Source organism: Rhipicephalus sanguineus, chromosome 1 (assembly GCF_013339695.2).
Source record: "Rhipicephalus sanguineus isolate Rsan-2018 chromosome 1, BIME_Rsan_1.4, whole genome shotgun sequence".
Taxonomy (NCBI): Eukaryota; Metazoa; Arthropoda; class Arachnida; order Ixodida; family Ixodidae; genus Rhipicephalus; species Rhipicephalus sanguineus.
In genome coordinates, this window is record NC_051176.1 from 247,420,522 (window position 1) to 247,441,098 (window position 20,577).

The 20,577-nt window shown below is 41.0% G+C and overlaps 1 protein-coding gene across 1 annotated transcript in view; it reads right to left on the bottom strand.

The window, feature by feature from the left end:
- The window catches only part of LOC119376477 (C-Maf-inducing protein), a 52,983-nt gene extending 35,374 nt beyond the window's left edge, over nucleotides 1-17,609 (bottom strand). Inside the window, exons 1-5 of the mRNA XM_037646291.2 lie at nucleotides 16,769-17,609; nucleotides 11,681-11,860; nucleotides 4,700-4,771; nucleotides 1,906-1,995; nucleotides 1,714-1,821 (exon numbers count right to left, since the gene is read on the bottom strand). Coding sequence (XP_037502219.1) covers nucleotides 1,714-1,821; nucleotides 1,906-1,995; nucleotides 4,700-4,771; nucleotides 11,681-11,860; nucleotides 16,769-17,215 — 897 coding nt within the window. The 5' untranslated portion in view covers nucleotides 17,216-17,609. The remainder of the gene's footprint in view (nucleotides 1-1,713; nucleotides 1,822-1,905; nucleotides 1,996-4,699; nucleotides 4,772-11,680; nucleotides 11,861-16,768) is intronic.
- Nucleotides 17,610-20,577: the final 2,968 nt, after the last annotated feature.

The window sequence follows — 20,577 nt, forward strand, 5'->3', positions numbered from 1 at the left end:
GGACATCTCCAAGCAGAGTTGTAGGCTGTTGCACCCAATTTAAAAAACGCTCCAATTAATACTCAAAACAAAACCTTGATTTAGAAAATTTTCTTAAGAAAGTACTATAACAAAATTTGCCTTACGACACATCGCATTTATTTATCTTAGCAGCGAAAAAGAAATCATAATGATAACCCAGACAGAACAAAAGATATAGCTCCTCCATTACAGGAAGAGCATGAAAAATTGTTTGCCGTTTGCCCTCAATTTAAAGGGCAGAATGCAAGGTTTTCCTTTTTTATAGTAAGTTCTGGATAGAAGAAGACTGTATGCAGCAATGAAAATTTGTAACTAGGTGCACAATGATGTCAGGAACGTGCAGAGATGGCCAGCGAAAACTAAATTTTTTGGTTGATTTTCATTCCCTAAGTGCCACGTCCCCCCTTAAGGGGAGATGCGGGTCTTTTTTTAATTTCTTTTATTAGCTGGGTAAACTGAATGAAATTTAACAAACTTATCCAACTTTTCCTGCAGATTCCAAATCTCTAATTAAATTTTTGGTAGCTGCATTAGTTCAAAAGATGTGCAATCTCTAAAAGCATATTTCTTACGGGAATTTTCGGCAACTTTGCTTTGTCAAACACCGAAACAAAGTGGGTGGCAAGACTGCCAGAGAGCTGGTTTAGCCGGTGATGTTAATCCGATTGTCTTCAACAAACTTTGAATGCAAAATAAATAGACGTAAATGTGAGTGAAATTTTCTTGCTGCATACTATTTCTGATCATCGAGAATTATAATTTGGTAAACAACATTATAAGAAAATAAATAGCATCACCGGCTAGACCAGCTTCCTGGCAATCTTGCCACATACTTTATTTTTGTGTTTGACAAAGCAAAGTTATCAAAAATCCCCGTAAGAAATATGCTTAGATATGTGCTAGAAATTGCATATCGTTAATTCTAATGCAGCTAATAAAAATCTACTTAGAAATTTCGAATCTGCAGAAAACGCTGAATAAGTGTATTAAATTTCATGCCATTCACCCAACTTTTAAAAAACCATTTTTTAAGACCCACGTCTCCCCTTAAATCGAAGTACATTGTCCTCTGAGGGGGCCAGAGACTTGACATAACAAGATTGTGGAAATTTCGTCGAGCCAGTGGCGCCAAAATACGTTAAATGCTCTTTGAAGTCTTTTACGTCACAAATTACAAAGTTAGGCGCGAAATTTAAAAATGAAACTTTGAACTTGGTTTTCTCCTCTAATAATAAACCTACGGTGGTGAAATAAACTACACAAGAGTTCTCCGAGCACACTTTATCAATCTAAACCAATTCATTGTTTCTCTTTAGTGTCCCTTTAAAGTGCCCTCAATACCATCTACTACTGCTTTGCATACAGTAAATTTCCTGATATAGCAAATACATAGCTCACTTCTGGCTAGTTTACATGATACACTAGCTTATCTAGGTTTAGAGCCTACACCAGGCACTTATCTATATAAAAGGCCCTAGTGTCCACTGCCACAAAAAAGAAGATTTTGAGATATAACAAGTTGATCAGTTCGCAGCAACCTACTGACACCAGTTTTATTTTTTATTATTGAGCATTCACACAAAAACTTCAGGCACAAGAAATCATTTTCTAGTGTTCTTTAATTTGCTGGGACAGAAATATGTAAAAATGAAAACAAGCTATAGAAGTATATGCTTTTATGGAGACACTCACCTTACAAAAATATTCACATATCTCAGGAGAAGGTGTGGTTCTCTCCAGCAGAGGAAGGATCGCATTGATGACAGCCTCGACATCTTTACCAAAAAGCCATTCTCTGCTCTGGAATTTGAAAGAATGAGTGAAAAGATGTTCTTGGCATGAAAGCAGCATGCATTAGGTAGTTCCTCTGGACAGAGCCCTTACCTGAACAAGGAACTTGGATATAACTTCTAGAGGACGTTGGTAGATGTTCTTGTCTTGCAGAGGTGTTGTTAATGCAAGTTCAACCAAGTTCTGGAGCAAAAATACAAAAATGAAATTTATCAAGAAGAAATTACATTTTGATAAGGAGGTCACAGCATTATCCATGTTAGGCCACCTTGAAAAAGCTCCAAATCACATTTAGCTTTACAATCGGGAAAAGAAAACAAAAATTCAGGCAATTTTTTTTTCAGTACAATATGCTTATGACAAGAAAGTAAATTGGATCAATATCCAATGATGTAACCATATAGAAATATTATAGGGTTTACATTTCTTACAACTTGTTACGGCAAGCTCACATCAACTACATCATAATTAATGCCAATTGAACTTTCCGTTATTTTTGGCCCAATTTTTACCAAGCTCCAAAGCATCTAAAACCATTTAATCGTCAAACATTAATCCGTCTGAAGCTTGAATACACATGCGCAGTAACTAACCGCACTCTTAACTGAATCCATAGAATTTCCTCAAAATCAATCAGTCTGTTTCATTGTGTAAGCCTGTATGCGTTCCACAAAGTGTACCATCAATGTGGAGTCCAGTAGTCCGCATGTTTGTTTTTTTTTTGGCTGCTGCTGCCGCAAAGCGCTGCCACTGCATGCACCTCCGTCAGCACAACTATTTTTGTGACGTTATCTGATTACCTGAGCATTACTTATGCAGACGGCAGTCTTACCTCCTATGTATTCTTCTACGTTGCTTCTACGTTTCCTTTGTTTGTTTTTTTGTTATAAACATGAAATCGTTCCACATGAAAACTTTCATGTTTATCTTGCGTGTTATTTATCATTATTATTATTATTTTGCTTGTGTACTATGTACAGGGATTAGAATTTCAAATACTACAAGCAACAACAGTTCATGCAGTCTACATAAAGAGACTGGTTCAAATGGAGACTCATCTAAGTGATTCTGGTGTATTGCTGTTGTTGCACAGACAACCAAGTTCCTGAACAAACGCAAAAAGAAGGTCACTTATGCAAAATAGTTCCCCACCATCGAGTAAGCATGTCCCGCCTCTATGCACCCTCTCAGTTCACTGTATCAATTTATAAAAAGCAATTTATTGTTTCACCAATTTCAAAAGGTGTGCATTCCTTCAAAACAATGCATGATGCTGCAGCATTTAAGGGGGGAAGAGGGTTTTTAAAAATCATCAAGATCTTCAAGATCATCATTCTCTTTACCAAATTTAATGAAACTGCACAGTCTTGTTTAGTTTTCTTTGCTGATTCCAAATATGCAATTATTCTTCAAATATGTCCATTAGTTCCAAAGTTAATTAAAATTAATTAGCATTGTTTCCGGGAACAATGGAGCAAAAACTACTCATCTAAATCTTGCTTTAGGCACATAGCCAGATACTAGGAAACATAAGCTTCACAGGGGTAGGAATACTTTTTTGATGTGCAAACTATTAAGAATTATACAGCATATCAAAGCTTTCTGTTCAACTAGGGTGGCGATGCGGGCTTGTTGGTTCATCGTACTTGAGAAAGAGGTAGCGCCCCAGGGATGGACTTGTCCAAGTGCCCCACATGCTTGGCATGCAACGCACACAGTGCTCCTACAAGGGCTTTGTAGAAAACTGAACACTCGCCAAAATCAGGAGCAAAAGAAAACTATTTAATCCGACGTTTCAAAACCCATACCAGTTTTTCGTCCTACAATGGCTGTGTCTATGAGTATGCTAGCTGTAACTACATTAACTAAATTTTATAGACATTTATGTAAAAACACTGATCACCGTTTCCTTTCTGACAAGGGGCCGATTGGTTCCACCTCCTGACAAAACTTGAAGATGTGACATACAGTCGGCACAACACATAATTGGAAATGAAAAGGAAATTAAATCAAAATTACAAAACAGAAGCCCTGGTGAACTTATGAATGCTGTCACTTCAGTAGTGCTGCCTCAAGTGTTTCTGCTTACCACATTTCCGTCAATGGCACAGTGCAATGTGTCGATGGTAAACTTTACTGTACCAAACTGGTTAAGTGTTGAGAAATAGTTCAGTTCATGAACCATCACAGATTTTTATTTTTCCGACCTGGTACTGCACCAGAGCAAACTCGCTGGGACAGCATCAGAGAAACGTGGTGATCTCAAACCTGAACCAAACCTGTATTTTTTTTTCAGTTCGACATTCTGATGCTAACAAGCATAAAATGCATGTGAACAATCTGGAAGAAGTGCAAAGAATCATAGGAGCTCAAATCATCTTCTTGCTTGCATGATGAACTAAATAAGCACTGGTCAAGTTGCTTTCGTCATTTGTCTTGTTTTACACATATGCCCTAAATAATAATAATTGTTGGGCTTTAGATCCCAAATCCACAATATGACAATGAGGGACGCCGTAGTGGAGGGCTGTAAAAATTTTGACCCCCCCCCCGGTGTTCGGTAACGTGCACCTAAATTTAAGTACACCTCTAGCATTTAGCCTCTATTGACACGTGGCTGCCACGGCTGGGATTCGATCCCCCGACCTCAGGGTCAGCAGTCAAGCACCATCCACTAGACCACCATGGCGGGTCCACATGTACCCTTGACTAGCTAAGCTTGCCTTTCATCTTTAAAGGCGTAAGAATTATTCTACAATTTAGCCTAGCTTAGTTTCTCATTGGTATTTCTTTCAGAGTGGGGTATTCACAGGGACAATACAATAGTTGACGTGCAAGTATGAAGTTGTTTCATAACAGTAACAACCAATAACCAGGATCATCTTACCTTTAGTTCTTTAGTCACAACTTCTATCCTTCGTGACGTCATAAGAATCTTTTCATGCTTCAGTAGGCTTTTCTGTTAGGATGATAAAACACAGTGACTAGACTGCACAAGAAGCAACACTGGTCCCAGTGTGATATACCACACCCTGCACACCTTCAATACGTTGGTTTTTCCATGTTGTAACTAACTGCAACAACGAAAAAGCACTTCATATCATTTTTTTTATTTTGTGTAAAGTATTTAACGCAACTCATTTTACACATTCTGTACAGAAGGTATTTATTACTCTGATGAAATAAGCACAACTTTTTATGCTGAATAGCACTGAAGCTTTTCACAAACACGTATCAGCCAAACCTTGAACAAAAATTGCAACAAATTTTGAGAGAATATACTAATGTTCATTCAACGCCAATAACACTAGCAAGGAGAAGTATCTACTTTTGTACTGAGAATGATGAACCCTTATCTTTGCTGAGCACTACCTACAGTATTTATGTTGGTACACTTCTTATGGGCTTGTACTAAAAATATTAGACCATGCAATCTTATGACAGCTACACTAAGTGATGTGTCAAAAGAATGTTTTGATAAATACATTTCTCATTCTTATCAGAGTAAAGATGGTACTTGGGGGCATAGAGCAAAATGAAGAAAAAACATTCCACCATTGCATATGTTTAATGTAGTACTTGATAGGGCTAATAACTCTGCAAATCAGTTCTGCGGAATGCCGAAAGGTGGTGGAAGGGTTAAGATAGAGAAAATGACAGCCACCTGTTCGTAGCACGAAGCCACAAGGAAATCCAGACAGATTTCTTAGTTACTTCTTAGCTTCTTAGTTGCTGAAAAATTCTATTTGCACTATTATGTTTCAATATGTTTCAAGTTGTAGATTAATTCGCCCTCACACTGCCAATTGCTAGCTTCCTGGTTAGCTCAATTGGTAGAGCGACTGCTCAGGAAAGGCTTTGGTTCCAGGTTCTATCCCTGGACCAGGACTAATTTTTTGGGAACTAAGAAGCTTTCTTTCCAAGAAATCTGTATGGATTTCCTGGTGGCTTCGTGCTAGTAACAGGTGGCTGTCAATTTCCCTTTCTTGGTTACTAACTCTACCTCTTTGATAGGGCTAGCTCTGCCAGTGCTCTTGACAAGAGAGAAAACATTGGAAGACGCTCAAGGTTTTCATTTAAGAATGAAACGTGATAGCGTAATAGGTCCTGCTCACATCGCCTTCTCATTTGCCATGCTTGGCTTCTTGGTGAATCCTTCAACCATGCCATTGTAAATTTGCTGTTGTAAATGCTCCTAGGGCGCCTACTACAAGTACAGCTGCGATGTACCCACTACACCATTATTCACCATTTTGCAAAGTACCGACCATGCATATGTAGGCAATATATGTAGACAGTGTTGACACTGTGGCTGATGATTAATTACTTCTGAGCTCTTTGTAATGGGTGGGCAGCTTTAAAGCACTCACTCGTCATGCAATTCACACGGTGTGATGCCTGGTGTAATTCTAGGCTTCTGCCATGCAATATTATGTCGGTTAACGTGACTGTTCACCCGGCATAATGCCTGTATGGAGTTTTTTTACGAAGCAGTTTCAAACAATGGAGTGGCTCTGCGGTAGAACAATTGACTGCCATGCAGAATGGCTAGTTTGATACCAGCTAAAACCTTGATTTTTATTCTCTCCATCCATTGGGATTTTTTGCTCATGGACAATGCTGAAACCAACACCGTCATCACATTTTCTGCGTCACAGGCTTTTAATGCTATTGCATACCTGCCAAGTTTGGAGAAACGGAATCCGGGAGATCTACTCAAGGGGGGATGGGTACTGCGATAGCAATTATATGGACACTGTCAGCGGGATTTTGCGGTCGCCGCTGATCTGTACAGAGTCCAAACCGATAACATCGCTTACCCATTGTCTGTTTCACGTGCGAGTAAATGCGCACTCGCGCTAAAGGCGAACGCGGTTGAAGCAAAGATGAAACGACCCGGCCGTCACCGTCGCGCGAAGGGCACATGCGATAACATCGCTCCGCGTGCGAGGCCTGTCGTCGCTTGCTTACCAGTTATTTCGTCGGGCAAGGCACCATAAGGGGCGCCGTTGAGACGGGGACGGTCGCAAGCACTGGCGAACACGCTATCTCGACAGACATCGGTAACGGCTACTTTAAGCGGAGAGCCCAGCACTTAAAAGTGCTGGGCTCTCCACTTAAAGCAGTAGTAATCGACACAACATTTTGAAGGCGAGATAACTTGTGGGATAGATTTGTGTGTACACAAACGCATTATCTACGAAATATTAACGGCTGATATAACCTATAGGGTGTGTTCAGATAAGAACGTCGGTGCATGTCCGTCGACCCCCTGTAATTTCGCCGAAAAAAATATATTTCGTTGTCCGCGTCCCCAAGACCACAAAACTACTTTTAGTCTCGCGAAAAAAAATGTCACCTTCCTTAAAAAAATTTAGAAGTCTCCACTGAGCCGCAACCGCCTTTTTCAAATTTCGCGGAAATGGGATTTCGATGAGATGCCACAAAAAACCTACTGCAGCTGTAGGTCTGACAAATTTTCTCTACATACTACGGATAGTTTAAGTTGACGAAACATTATTACTTTGCAGTTTTGATGCTGTTCTTTTAAGAAAAATATTCGCAAAATCGGCACAATGTTCAATAATCCTCAAATTTAAGATTTTTTTTCTCCGCACGTATAAGCGCCAGACTTCCCAAGATTTTTGAGAACATTGCCATATGTTAGCCTAACAAATGTGCTGAACGAAATCGCTGAGAGTGACTTGAAACGTTAACCAGAAATGTTCAACGGAGCACAAGTCTCTAAAAATGCAATATTTCGAAGGTCATTTAAAAAAAAACACCATCTTCGATTTTCTTTAAACTTTTCATAACTAAAGCCAAGCACGTGTTCTAACTTAATCTGTAAAAACATGTTGCATTATTTTTGTGAGGTAGGAGTTATGAAGCACGAAAAGTGGCCAAATTGACGTAAACTGAGTAAGCACAACACTGAACGAGCATGGAGCAATAATTTCCATTATCATTATTTTTAGGTCGTGAATGTGTTTTGTGGATTGACGGATTGACAGAAAAAAAAGAGGAACAGTTGGTTCTGAACAGCAAATTATTACTACATTTTACGCAAACGACAAAAACTTCTACATGGGTCCCAGCCACTGAGCATGCCGCGATGCTGAGTCACACGCTTCGCAGGAATCGCTTTCAAAATCATTCGCGCATGCGAGCCTGCGTACGGATCACAAAGGAGGTGGCTGGAGAGGATCCATGGCTGGATGTTTATCGCTTCCCATGGCACGTCGGTAATGTGATAACGCAGACGGTGCGTGGCGGCACAAGAGGCGCTTCTGGAGCCCGACTGCGCTCGCGAGCTCCCTAACAAAAAAGAAAGAACATAAAACACATAAACTCTTCATAACTAAAGCCAAGCACGTGTTCTAACTTAATCTGTAAAAACATGTTGCATTATTTTTGCTAGGTAGGAGTTATGAAGCACGAAAAGTGGCCAAATTGACGTAAACAGAGTAACCACAAGATAAGCGAGCATGGAGCAATAGTTTCCGTTATCATTATTTTTAGGTCCTCAATGTGTTCTGTTGTGCTCGAGGGACTTTGACAGAGAAAACCAATGAGTTGCCTTAAAGTGCAAATTTGTTCATGTGCGTGCGTGCACGCGTCGAAGTTTTGGTCCATACATAAGGACTAACCGCAAGATTTCTAGAAATGTAGTCGAGTCGTGCGCTCGGAAGGAACAGTTTATTTACCCCTGATGTATACACAGGGCGTCAGAGTCACAAGTCATAGTCATACAAGTTAGACAGTCACTCACGTCCCTGAAGCAGTTGTGTTTTTTTGCTCCTGGTGAAGCAACCTTGTGATCTTGATTACATGCGGCAAGGGGGGCGCCTTGCGCTAATTGTTAGTGGCACCCAGGGTGACCGTCGTGGAAAGCCGCGGTCATGCGAGTACCACCCACAAGAGTCCTCAACACTTTTTAAAACACTTAGCAGGTGCATTATTGTTGGTGACATTCAGTGTCATGTCTTTTTTGTTACGCCTGTATCACTGCGTTCTTTGGAACGATGCTTCCTGCTTCTTTACACGAGGCATGGTTGACACTCAATAAAATTAACCTGATTTCGTAATGAACGTTTTTCATTTTGTAGAGAATCATATTTAGCTGAAGAAGCTCCGCTGTGGAGTAATTCTTGTTTCATGCGCTGAAAAGCAGCGCCTAATCCGGCACTTTCTTCTTTGGACATTCGGCTGTTCTTGCAACAAGCAATTCGTTGTGCTCTTGGCTGACGCGCATCCACTGCCACATGTGCCACGACTGAATGCCATGCACTGGACGGATGCACTGCCACTTCTTTGGTCTCATTTCCCTGAAGGCTTTCTTTTTCTTTCTTTTTTCTTTTTTTGTTAGGGAGCGCGCGAGCGCCGCTTGTGCCGCCACGCACCGTCTGCGTTATCACGTTACCGACGTGCCATGGGAAGCGATAAATATCCAGCCGTGGATCCTCTCCAGCCACCTCCTTTGTGATCCGTACGCAGGCTCGCATGCGCGAATGATTTTGAAAGCGATTCCTGCGAAGCGTGTGACTCAGCATCGCGGCATGCTCAGTGGCTGGGACCCATGTAGAAGTTTTTGTCATTTGCGTAAAATGTAGTAATAATTTGCTGTTCAGAACCAACTGTTCCTCTTTTTTTCTGTCAATCCGTCAATCCACAAAACACATTCACGACCTAAAAATAATGATAATGGAAATTATTGCTCCATGCTCGTTCAGTGTTGTGCTTACTCAGTTTATGTCAATTTGGCCACTTTTCGTGCTTCATAACTCCTACCTCACAAAAATAATGCAACATGTTTTTACAGATTAAGTTAGAACACGTGCTTGGCTTTAGTTATGAAAAGTTTAAAGAAAATCGAAGATGGTGTTTTTTTTTAAATGACCTTCGAAATATTGCATTTTTAGAGACTTGTGCTCCGTTGAACATTTCTGGTTAACGTTTCAAGTCACTCTCAGCGATTTCGATCAGCACATTTGTTAGGCTAACATATGGCAATGTTCTCAAAAATTTTGGGAAGTCTGGCGCTTATACGCGCGGAGAAAAAAAATCTTAAATTTGAGGATTATTGAACATTGTGCCGATTTTGCGAATATTTTTCTTAAAAGAACAGCATCAAAACTGCAAAGTAATAATGTTTCGTCAACTTAAACTATCCGTAGTATGTAGAGAAAATTTGTCAGACCTACAGCTGCAGTAGGTTTTTTGTGGCATCTCATCGAAATCCCATTTCCGCGAAATTCGAAAAAGGCGGTTGCGGCTCAGTGGAGACTTCTAAATTTTTTTAAGGAAGGTGAAATTTTTTTTCGCGAGACTAAAAGTGGTTTTGTGGTCTTGGGGACGCGGACAACGAAATATATTTTTTTCGGCGAAATTACAGGGGGTCGACGCACATGCACCGACGTTCTTATCTGAACACACCCTATAACACGTTTAGGTTCAATTTTTAAATTGCGTGTAGCGCATCTGTACGCAAAACGTCCCACCTCGCGTCACCGTGACGCACGGGGCGCGCAATGCACTGGACGCGCGGGGCAAAGCTGGATTTCCGGGAGATTTTCCTATGACCCGTACAACCGGGAGAAACGTTCAAAATCCGGGAGTCTCCCGGGTGATCCGGGAGACTTGGCAAGTATCATTAAAACCGCAAGATGAGTGCCAATACCATGTTTATAAGGATGGTATGTTACATTTACTGGCCACAATAAAAACTTGGAGGACACTCGAGATTCGCCTTCAAAAGTACAACACGATAGCGTAATCAGGCCCCGTGCACATCACTTTCACAATCACTAGGCTGGCTTCGGTTCTCGGTGCATGCCTCAACCGTGTCACAAGGAAACGAACATCTGTGCGCATAACACTGGCCGTTTCAAACTATCCTAGAATGCTTACTGCAAGTACAGTTGTGCCGTGCCCACTGCGCCATAATTCTTCGTTTTGCGAATCAGCGAAGGGCCTACTATGCGTCCGTAAGGCAACACGTGAACCTACGCAGCTGCTCACTTTGCTGATGCTTTTGCTGATGATGATTAAACATGTCTGAGCACTTGGTAATGGGTAGGCCTTTAAAACACCCACTCGTTGCACAATCCCATGTCTTGACGCCTGGTGCAATTCTATGCTTCTGCCATGCAATATTACATGCATTAAGGAGACTCTCCTGACTACGTGACATTCGTGTAGTGTTTTTTTTCCCGAAGCAGTTTCAAGCAATGGCGTGGCTCTGTGGTAGAACATCAGCTTGCCACGCAGGAGGCCTGGATTCGATTCTCACTCAAACCAAAGATTTTTATTACTTATTTTATTTGTATCTTTCTCGATTTTCCGGTCATGAACAATGCTGATTATTCGCTCACAACCAATGATGCTGACACTGAAATTTCTGCGTAACGAGCTCTGTAACACTATCACATTAATAATATTAAGCACAATACAGCCATTACTAAACAGGCGACACTGTATCGCTGTTTGGCAGGAAAGACCCAGCTTTATGTCAGAAATAATACTTCACAATTAGCCTTTAAACAGGATGACGAAATCACTTACAATGGTATAAATCAGAAAGCTCTCAAATATAGTATTTCAAAGCTACAGTAATCAATAAAAATCTGATTTGTTATGGTCTTCAACGAAATGCAAACATCTTACTTCAATGAAATCATGCACATTAAAATGCATAGTTTCTCCTTTCCAACACTTTAGTGTCTAGACTAGATTTTCGCAATTTTGCTTGTTTCTATGCCATCAATTCCATGACGGTCACTTATGCACACACTTCCTTACACCAGTTTCTACTAAAATTGAAGCACTGAATTATTAGAGGAATTAAGGCATCAACGTATGTACTTACATTCCAGAGGATAGAGTGTAGCCACTGATCACGCAAGTATACATTGGCCGCCTGGAGCAGAAGGGAGCCCTCAGGAATGACCACACGGAGGCAGAATTTGTGACTAGGGTCCCATCGACACAGGGAATACACATCTTCCATGGAGCTGTAGCTAACTGGGTGCTCCATGAAGCCGCCAGGCTGCAATGAATATAAACAGCACAATCAGGAAAAGCTACCAGACCAGGATGTTTTTAACCACTGCAATATCACTGCTCTTAGTCAACACCAGTTGGAATAACACAACCATGTGAAAAAACTGTAATACCAATGCCGACAACCTTCTTTTCGCATTAATATTACAGTTTCACAAAGTCTAGTTCACAAAACACAAAGAACCTGTTAAAGGCTAGACGTAGTTAGGGAGCATTAGCAAAACGAAGACAACAAAAAATTAATGTAGCAAAGGTTTTAAACATTAGGCTGAAGTTTTACAAGTTTGTTGGTTTTAGCATCCATGTGTGATGAAAACACTCCTTTATGTTCTAATAACTAAAAAAACAGCGAAGAGAGGCACAGCTTTGCTTCAACTGGAGCTACCATATTGGAAGTCATGCCCACAGGGCATTACGTGCATTATAAGAAGGTCATATGGGCTCAGCTATTACTGGCTACTGGCTGCAAGTTGTCCTTCCTTTCACTGCAATTTACACTTCTTTTATTACTTTCAAATTTCAATTAAACAATACAGACCGCAGGTGGAAATTCAAAGTGCATGATGCTACAAACATAACACAGCAGTGATCAAATTCTACATGAGATTGCTGAAAGAGCTGAATTTCAGGCTCCTTTCTGAATCATTTCTTTTCAAACTATGACTACTACATCTTCAAGTTTCAGTTTCACTCAAAGAAGGTCATCATTCCAATGCACTGTAGCAATACTAAAATTCTTAAAGCCTGTATTTAAACCATATGCAAACATGTTGGTAACATACACATTCAGACAGCACACAAAGCTCTCTCTCTCTCTCTTTTAATGATTTCTATATTACAGTTACAAATATTAGTTATTTCAACTATAATTTTATGGCTTCATTGTCCATTTGACTAATATTCCTTCCAGGCATTGTGTGGGCACCAAGAAGTGCATCAAAAGCAAGATCACCGATGAAAATAATATTTATTGTGTTCACTTCTTTCATTGCGTCTCACAGTTTTACAACATGCATATCATGCATACATTTCAAAATATGCTGGACAGGTTCTAAATATGCTAGACCTAAAGTAGTTGATGTCCTTGTATCTAATGGTCCTCAAGAGAGTTTTTGCTAAGAGACCTCACCATGTAAACCTGACCAAACTCGGTGGAAATTCTTAATTCATTCTGTAGCAATATGGTTTTCTTTTCTTGACTTTCAAAGATGCAACAAGTGTGGCCAAAGCAAATGTTTAATAGACAGAATTAACTGGTGCCTGTAAAATACAAAGTTGTAACCATTTCATTTAGTGATTTCTAGGAACTGACTTATCTCGAAACCAGAATTTCTACAAGAATACCTCTTAAATGGACCTTGCCTTGAGCCCTGGTTTGCTAATGTTCTGCAAGTGCCATATGATAGGTGTAGATATGCTATTTAGAAGTTAAATATATTATTGATAAAGTGCATGTTCAGAATGGACCTTTTCCACACTTAGCCATCACCTGCAAATGCAAACATTAAAAAACTATCATCCATAAACTATGTATCCAAAACCAGAATGTGCCTGAAAAACAGAGTGCTAAGGGAAAAACTTGGCGCTTCCGGTCTTTTCTTAAGTCAATGGCTTTCTTAATGAATGACCCTCCTTTATTTAATACAAATATTTTTCTAGCCCCTCTTGTTAGCCAATCCAGAAGATAGTGTAGTCTAAAGCCGTTTCAATGGATAGGTGCAGTCTAAGAATGTGGGCCTACTTCAAAGGCAGAGCAACCTAAAAATTCAAGCAGTCCGATGGCCCTCCTCCCCTACGCGTCCCCATGCAATAAGAGTGTTATGCACAGTGACATCATCCCATTCTCACTCGTAACTGACGTTCAAATGCATTTTTTGTTCTTTTTTTCTTCTGTGTACAATTCCAACACATCTGTTACTGCTGGGCACCACTACTACAGGACAAGGCTGCAGCTACTGTTTCATTTCAAGGGGCTGCCACCTTAGTGGTAGGCACAGGAGCCAGTGCCGATCCAGAGCTCAGTGTTAGCTGTTTTCCAAGGTAAGACTGCATAAGCTTTTTCACTTTTGAGTAAAATGCCAAGAGTTGGGCTGTGGATGACAGTAAGTCGGTGGAACTGTACAGGGGCAGCCAGCTTAGAGATATAAAAGGAAGGTCCACTATAGGGCAATCTCGGGTGCTGCTTTAAACTCGGGCTGAAAATATTACCGTCTTACCATCTTAAGTAGAATGTGAGAAATTCTCTATAAAGGTTGTTGTGTGGCATTATTCACAACACACAACAAAACTTGGAATGCTTCACAACTGCAAGTGAATCTTCACATTTGTTTAACCATATGCAAAGATAAGCATATATCGTTTTCATGCTGCAGCCAGAAGCTTAAGATATTTTACAGTAACTAAGTTGCCATGCTTTCACACACCTTATTTCATCCATTGGTGACCAAGTTGGGTCATGCTTATTCTGCCCATTTTTACAAAATCTTGGTTACAGCAATTTCGTTAAGCTATTGAAATGCAAAAGCATAGTTTCTGAGCTTTAAAATGCAATTGCAACTTTTCAGTTCATCAGTTGTTCACCAAAAATGAGATGAGCAAACAAGGTGTCTGACCTTATTAGTACTGAAAATGCTGCAGAAAATTTCAACTTTATTCAGTTTTCTTACAAAGCGAAAAAACAAAAAGAAATGTCAGTAATGTATGTGTGTGTGTGCATTATTTTTTAAACGTTATTTCGGGTGTGAAGCTCGATGGGGCCAGTGCGATAGAATTGATGAAAACGACACTCATGAAATGTTTAGTTTACTGACGCTTTGGCTGGTGTATCAGCCTTTGTCATAATGGGTCACTCTGACAAAGGCTGACCCACAAGCTGAAATGTTAATATACCAGACATTTCGTATGCATGCCCTCTTCAATTACACACACACACACACACACACACACACACACACACACACACACACACACACACACACACACACACACACACACACACACACACGCACACACACACGCAATTAATTATCTGTCCACAAAATGTGCAAGGGAAGCTTCTTGACAGGGCCTTGATTTACAACATAGAAAGCACATTGTATGACACACTGGGAATTCTCAAATCTTGAGCATAGAGGCGGCACCACAAATATTATTTATTCATTTTTACATACTGCAGTCCCACTGAGGCTATTGCAGGTGTGGGGACCATACATCATATATCATACATCAATGGACCATTTGCAAAAATCTGCAAGGCGGCTTTACTGCAAGGTTGCTTTCCATCCAAAAGCTCTCCGTCGCAGACTGGTTTTCTCGCTCATTGTACTTTTACCGTACATTCCGCACATTCCAGTCAAGGCACGCGAGTACAACAAAACGACCTCTTTCCCCAACAATTACTGTGGGGAGGCCTCGTACGAACCCTCAGCCTTCGCTAGGTGGACAAGGCACCTGTCGTTCATAAGAAAAAAAAGGGAGGGGGGGAGGGGGTAGAGAAGCAAAAACAGAATGAGCGAGAAAAGCAGTCGGGGATTGAGAATTTTTGGTTGGAAAATAACCTTGCAGGAAAGCCACCTTGCAGATTTTTGCAAATGGTCCATTGCGGACAAAAAGTTATGAAATGGCAATCCACAAATACCTCCACGTAAGAAATTCGAGTGTTCAACTGTCAAGGAAGAAAAACAGTTAAGACATGTCTGTTCTAATTTGAAATGTTAAAACATTTTACATTAACACTATTAGCAGTACCTTTTCAGGTACACAACAGCACTCGTATGCATGTACCATTACCATAAACGGCTCCTTATACAGCTCGAAATGTCTTGATAGTTGCTAGAAAAATAAAACAGCAAACAGTTTACGGCATAGGTGTACCATATGTATGTCGCATACGATATGCAAAGCATTATAGCTGCACGTGCACTATATGAAACTAAATTCAATGCACCAGAAAAAAATGCAGTGGTTGTTCTAATGCAACCAGCTTTTATACAATGCCACAAACAAATTAAAAGGCCAACCATTATTAACCCAGCTTGTAGGCACTCAGCACTTGTGTGTTAGTGGAGTATGAAAGAGAAACAAAGGCTGCACTTGTTTAGCCTGCATGACATACAGGCACGCATGAACGTACACACACAAGCACACACGTTCTGTTATTCACAATTGGAAGTTCAGCCAAACGATTCATAAAACCTTTTGCACAACGAAAAAAACATTTGTACATGTCACTTTCATTCTTCCTTTTCTTAGTTTCCTCCTGCCTTTGTACTAACATACAATGCTTTGAAACTAGAAAGCTCCATCATGAACACCTGCGAAGAGCAGATGGGTTTGCACTATTGAATGGCTCTAATGCACTTTCTAGGAACTACAAGTGCGCTCAACGATACGCAAAATACGGAGAAAGAAACACTGCACAGAATGTTTTAGTTTTGTTTCATTCATTCCGTAGTTTGCGCATTAGAAGCACACGGCGTGCGTTTTGTGCAAGTGTTTAGAGAGATCCGGATGCCTGCCTGCTGATAAGGCACCTTCCGCCTCTTTAGAACCTTTGTACGTCACCAAGCTCATTCGTGACGTAAAAATTGTGTGCTCAGAGAAAGGAGAAGAAAATGGGAAGGGGGCGCGGAACGTAGATTCCACAATGTGTTGCAAAACAGTGACGAAAGACTATAGTCGTAGAAGACCCCATCAACACACCTGACATGCAAATATTCATTTTCGATGGTTGATAAAAGGAGGGTGACCTCGCCCAGGGTAAAGAAAGAGATAGAGAGAAAAAAAAAAAAAAGAAAGCAGCACAGTAAATGTAACCAAGGCCATTCAAGTTCTAAGCACATGCCAGATCGTGCAATGAGCGGGAAAACAATGCTAAAAGTAGACAACGACATACCGTCTTCGATGACATTTCCGATGTGCCAAGAACAACTCTGTGCGTCTCCCAACGCCGAAGAAACTTCGAACTAAGGATTTTGCTGATGACAGTACGGCTGTGGTTGAGCCTACAGAGCTGCACGTCGCCTTCGTGTGTTAGTTTGAACTTGGGTCCCTGGGCGCAACAAGCAGCAGCAGCAGCAGCTGGCGGTGGCAACGCAGCGGGCGAACCCAGTGGCGAGCCCGGCCTCTCCGCGCTGGTTCCCGCAAGGGCTGAGCAGTCACTGCTGTCGCTCGATGTCGAGTCGACAGATGCCTGAGCTCCGCCTGTCGAGAACACATTGCGGACAAAGCCGGTATCCGCACTGGTGCCAGCAATGTCGCTGGAGCTCTGATCGTCCGATGACAGAAACCGTCGCGAAACAGGGTCCGGGACGCTACGGCTGTTGTTCGGCCGCTCCTCCATCGCTGTCGGTATGCGCGGCTTCACTTGCAAGGCAGCCGACTAAGCCAGCATGAAAACCGCATGCAGCTTAAGAGGCGACATGGGCGCCCTAGGAGATATTTCGCCCATGATGGAAAGACTCCACGTCGCAAAACCGTAGGAGCATTACTGAAGTGTGAACTGCACAAACAACTCAACACAGTCGGCCCAAATAGACTGCCGCGACTTGCGACTCGTTAGAGCTCTACATCAGCCGGAGACGGAAAATCAATTACGAATTGACATTTAAGAGAGTTCAAGATTGATCTTAAAGTGATATAACTATCCGCTATCGCGCTTCCTTCGTTTCCAGTAAAGAAACATGTTCTCAACGTCGCTGCGACTTAAACCCCTGCATCGCCATTGTATAACAGGAAGTGCCCTTGCTCGTCGCTGTAAAGCGAATAAGAAGGATATGACGTCCGTGCGTTGCCCTTAGTAACAGCCGCGCTACAGTAGCCGCGCTATGCAGACGAAACCGAAACACGCGGGGCTTAGGCGAGTTGCACAACGGCAGAAAATGCGCCGTGCCATGCCGAACTAACTAACGATAAGCTGGGGATTACTAAAAGCTACACTTGAGCAGCACGCATGCGTGTCGCAATAAGATTGGACCCTTCAATGCTGCACGGTTACGGTGGCACACGTTCGGCACTGAGCGGGTATGTGCCAAGCAGCTGCTTGGCATCTTTTTTTTTTTTTTTATAGCACAGCATAGCCATGCGTAGTGAAGCATAGCAAGGGTGTGAGAAAGGGTAGTGAGGCGAGGAGGAAGGAAGGGAGGACGGGATAGGGTAAAGCATGACATAACCGTGTATGTCATGCTTTACCCTATGTAAGGGAGATGGGGAAAAGGAGGAGGTGAGAGGGTAAATTATAACGCAGTCATGATGGGAAAGGGAAGTGAGGGTGAGTGATGTGAGGGTTAAAAGGAGAGAAAGGAGGGGGAGAGAACAATATAGAAAGAGATAAAGAAAGAAAGAAGAAGATGAAGAAAGAACTCAATCTGCGTTCGCCAGGTGGTGGTGCTTGCTAGCCAGCTCCGCTGTTTACTCAGATTTCACAGGCGTGGAACTGGCCTTAATTTTTGTTTGTTTGTTTGTTTTCAAATGTTCGTTGTTTTGATTTCAGAAGGTTTTAAATCTGAATGAACCAGTATGTCGATGGCCTAGCTGTAGTCTTGTCGTGCAGATTATTCAACTATATCGGTCATTTTACATTGAATTTTGTTCCCGAGTCAGACGTATTTCTGGTATAATTCGATCACCTGCAGTTATTGCAAAATGTGTTGATCTAGTCTGATAATGTTTGTCTTTTTTAAAGCAAAGAAGCATACATGGATACAAATGCCATGTGATTGAAATATAAATCTCTATGCTTATGGTACATTGCTTCATGTACAGGCTGTTTCACACTTTGTGGAAAACTCGGATCGCATTGAAATGTGCTACGAGTTTTCCCTTAAGTGTGAAACAGCCTGTGCATGCTCTGTGCTTCAAGTACTTTGGTTATCATATATTAGTGAATTCAGAATGATCAGTAACTTCATTATTAAAACAGATATTCAACATTGTTGAATATGAGGCAGAAGATATGAAGGATTCCATTACTTCACCTTTTACAAGAAAAATCAAGCAGGCAATAAGCGCTTTGGCTTTTACAATTTTTGCAGACCTTTTATCACTTCTACAGGACAAATGTCGTGTTTTTTAAGGCAATTCTGCATTTGCTGAACTGATCTTGATAAAGAGTTTTGCTTCCTTCCAATTTACTTTCAACTGGTTAGTACACCAATGAAAAAAAAAGAAAGAAATACACTTAAGATGCCCTGGAGCACATCACTATACTTGGTCACTGCATCAATTGGGATGACACTGCCATCTTGGCCAAAGAAAAGAATCTAGCGACCAAACTTTTGTTATAAATGAGTCAATACTATCAACACAACAGGTGGGAATTTATCTGCTACCTACTATTGGTTGCAAAACTTGGCATAAAAAAAAATAATCAATGACCAAGTGTAACCAAGGAACTGATGTCTTGAGAATGTGTCTGCTTTGTGATCTTGACTTGATCAGCGACTGCAGCTTAATATTTCAGATATTTGATGTTTAATGGAGAACATCAAAGCAATATATAACGATTTTTACCAGCTGCAATGAGCATGTAAATAAATGGAGAGTGAAGATTAGTCAAAATGCTGGTTTCAATGCAAAAAAATAGACTATACGAGGTCCTTTTATTTTCTTTATGCACCAAAATTAGGCGAACAATATCTTCAGCAAATTTTCGTTTCCAGAAAGTAAGTTCAGCTTCAGGCATAAACCTATGAGTATTACTGGTCTGAGCATGTAATTTGCAAAACATTTCCTTCATTATTTGCATTCATGAAGTTCGGCACAGCCCGACATTAAAGTAATTTGCTCATGCCTCTAAATATAATATCCTAACACGTTACCACACAGAAAGCAACTGTTGCCTTTTTACACATTCTTCTGTATCATACCATTCTAAGTTGACTCAAGGCACATAAAACAGAAGTCACTGCATTACAGACACCACCAATAAATGCTTTGTCAATTTGACAATATTTCATATTTCAGCACTTTCTATAAAGTGCACACCCTACTTCATTTACACCCTATCTCAAAAGTCGAACTATCTTGGGACACCCACATAAGAATTATTTCAAGCTCATGGTGATGTCATGGTGTTCATTGGTGCAAGGGCCAAGTGTATCCAAGGCATCAACGTTCAAAAGACAACAGAACTGCAAGACAATCGTACACTAATGGATGCACATAGTTCCTCTGAAGCTATATAAAGATGTAAAAAAAAGGATCCCTCCTTTTTTTCTTTACATGAATAAATTGTGCTTGTGCTTGACAACTCCCCAGTGGTATTTTCATGATTATCGAAGGCATTTTGCCTCAGTGCTGAAACTGCTTTCGAATGGATAATAGGCATAATAAATATATGTTTAATAAAGTACTCAGCCACTGTAAAGGGGTGTTCACACGAGGGAGAAATCCGCGGGGGACACGGGAGGGATTGCGGATTACGTGACCGCGACATCACGGATTAGCGAGTGTGGAGTTCCACTTTGTTCTGTTGGTTTCCCACTATTTCTTCAGCTTATTGGAGCAAAAGTTTCTTGATATTCCCTGGTTAGTGTTCACTGGTCAGTCACAACTGCTCTTGACACTGACAGAGTCTTTGTTCTTTCAGACTGTGAGCTACAACAAGCACAATCCTCTCCTTGTGAGCATTAATGCTATTCTTTTTTCATTTTAGCCATCCTTTAGATGCAGCCATTCTGGACTCTCACATTAAACATAGACCTC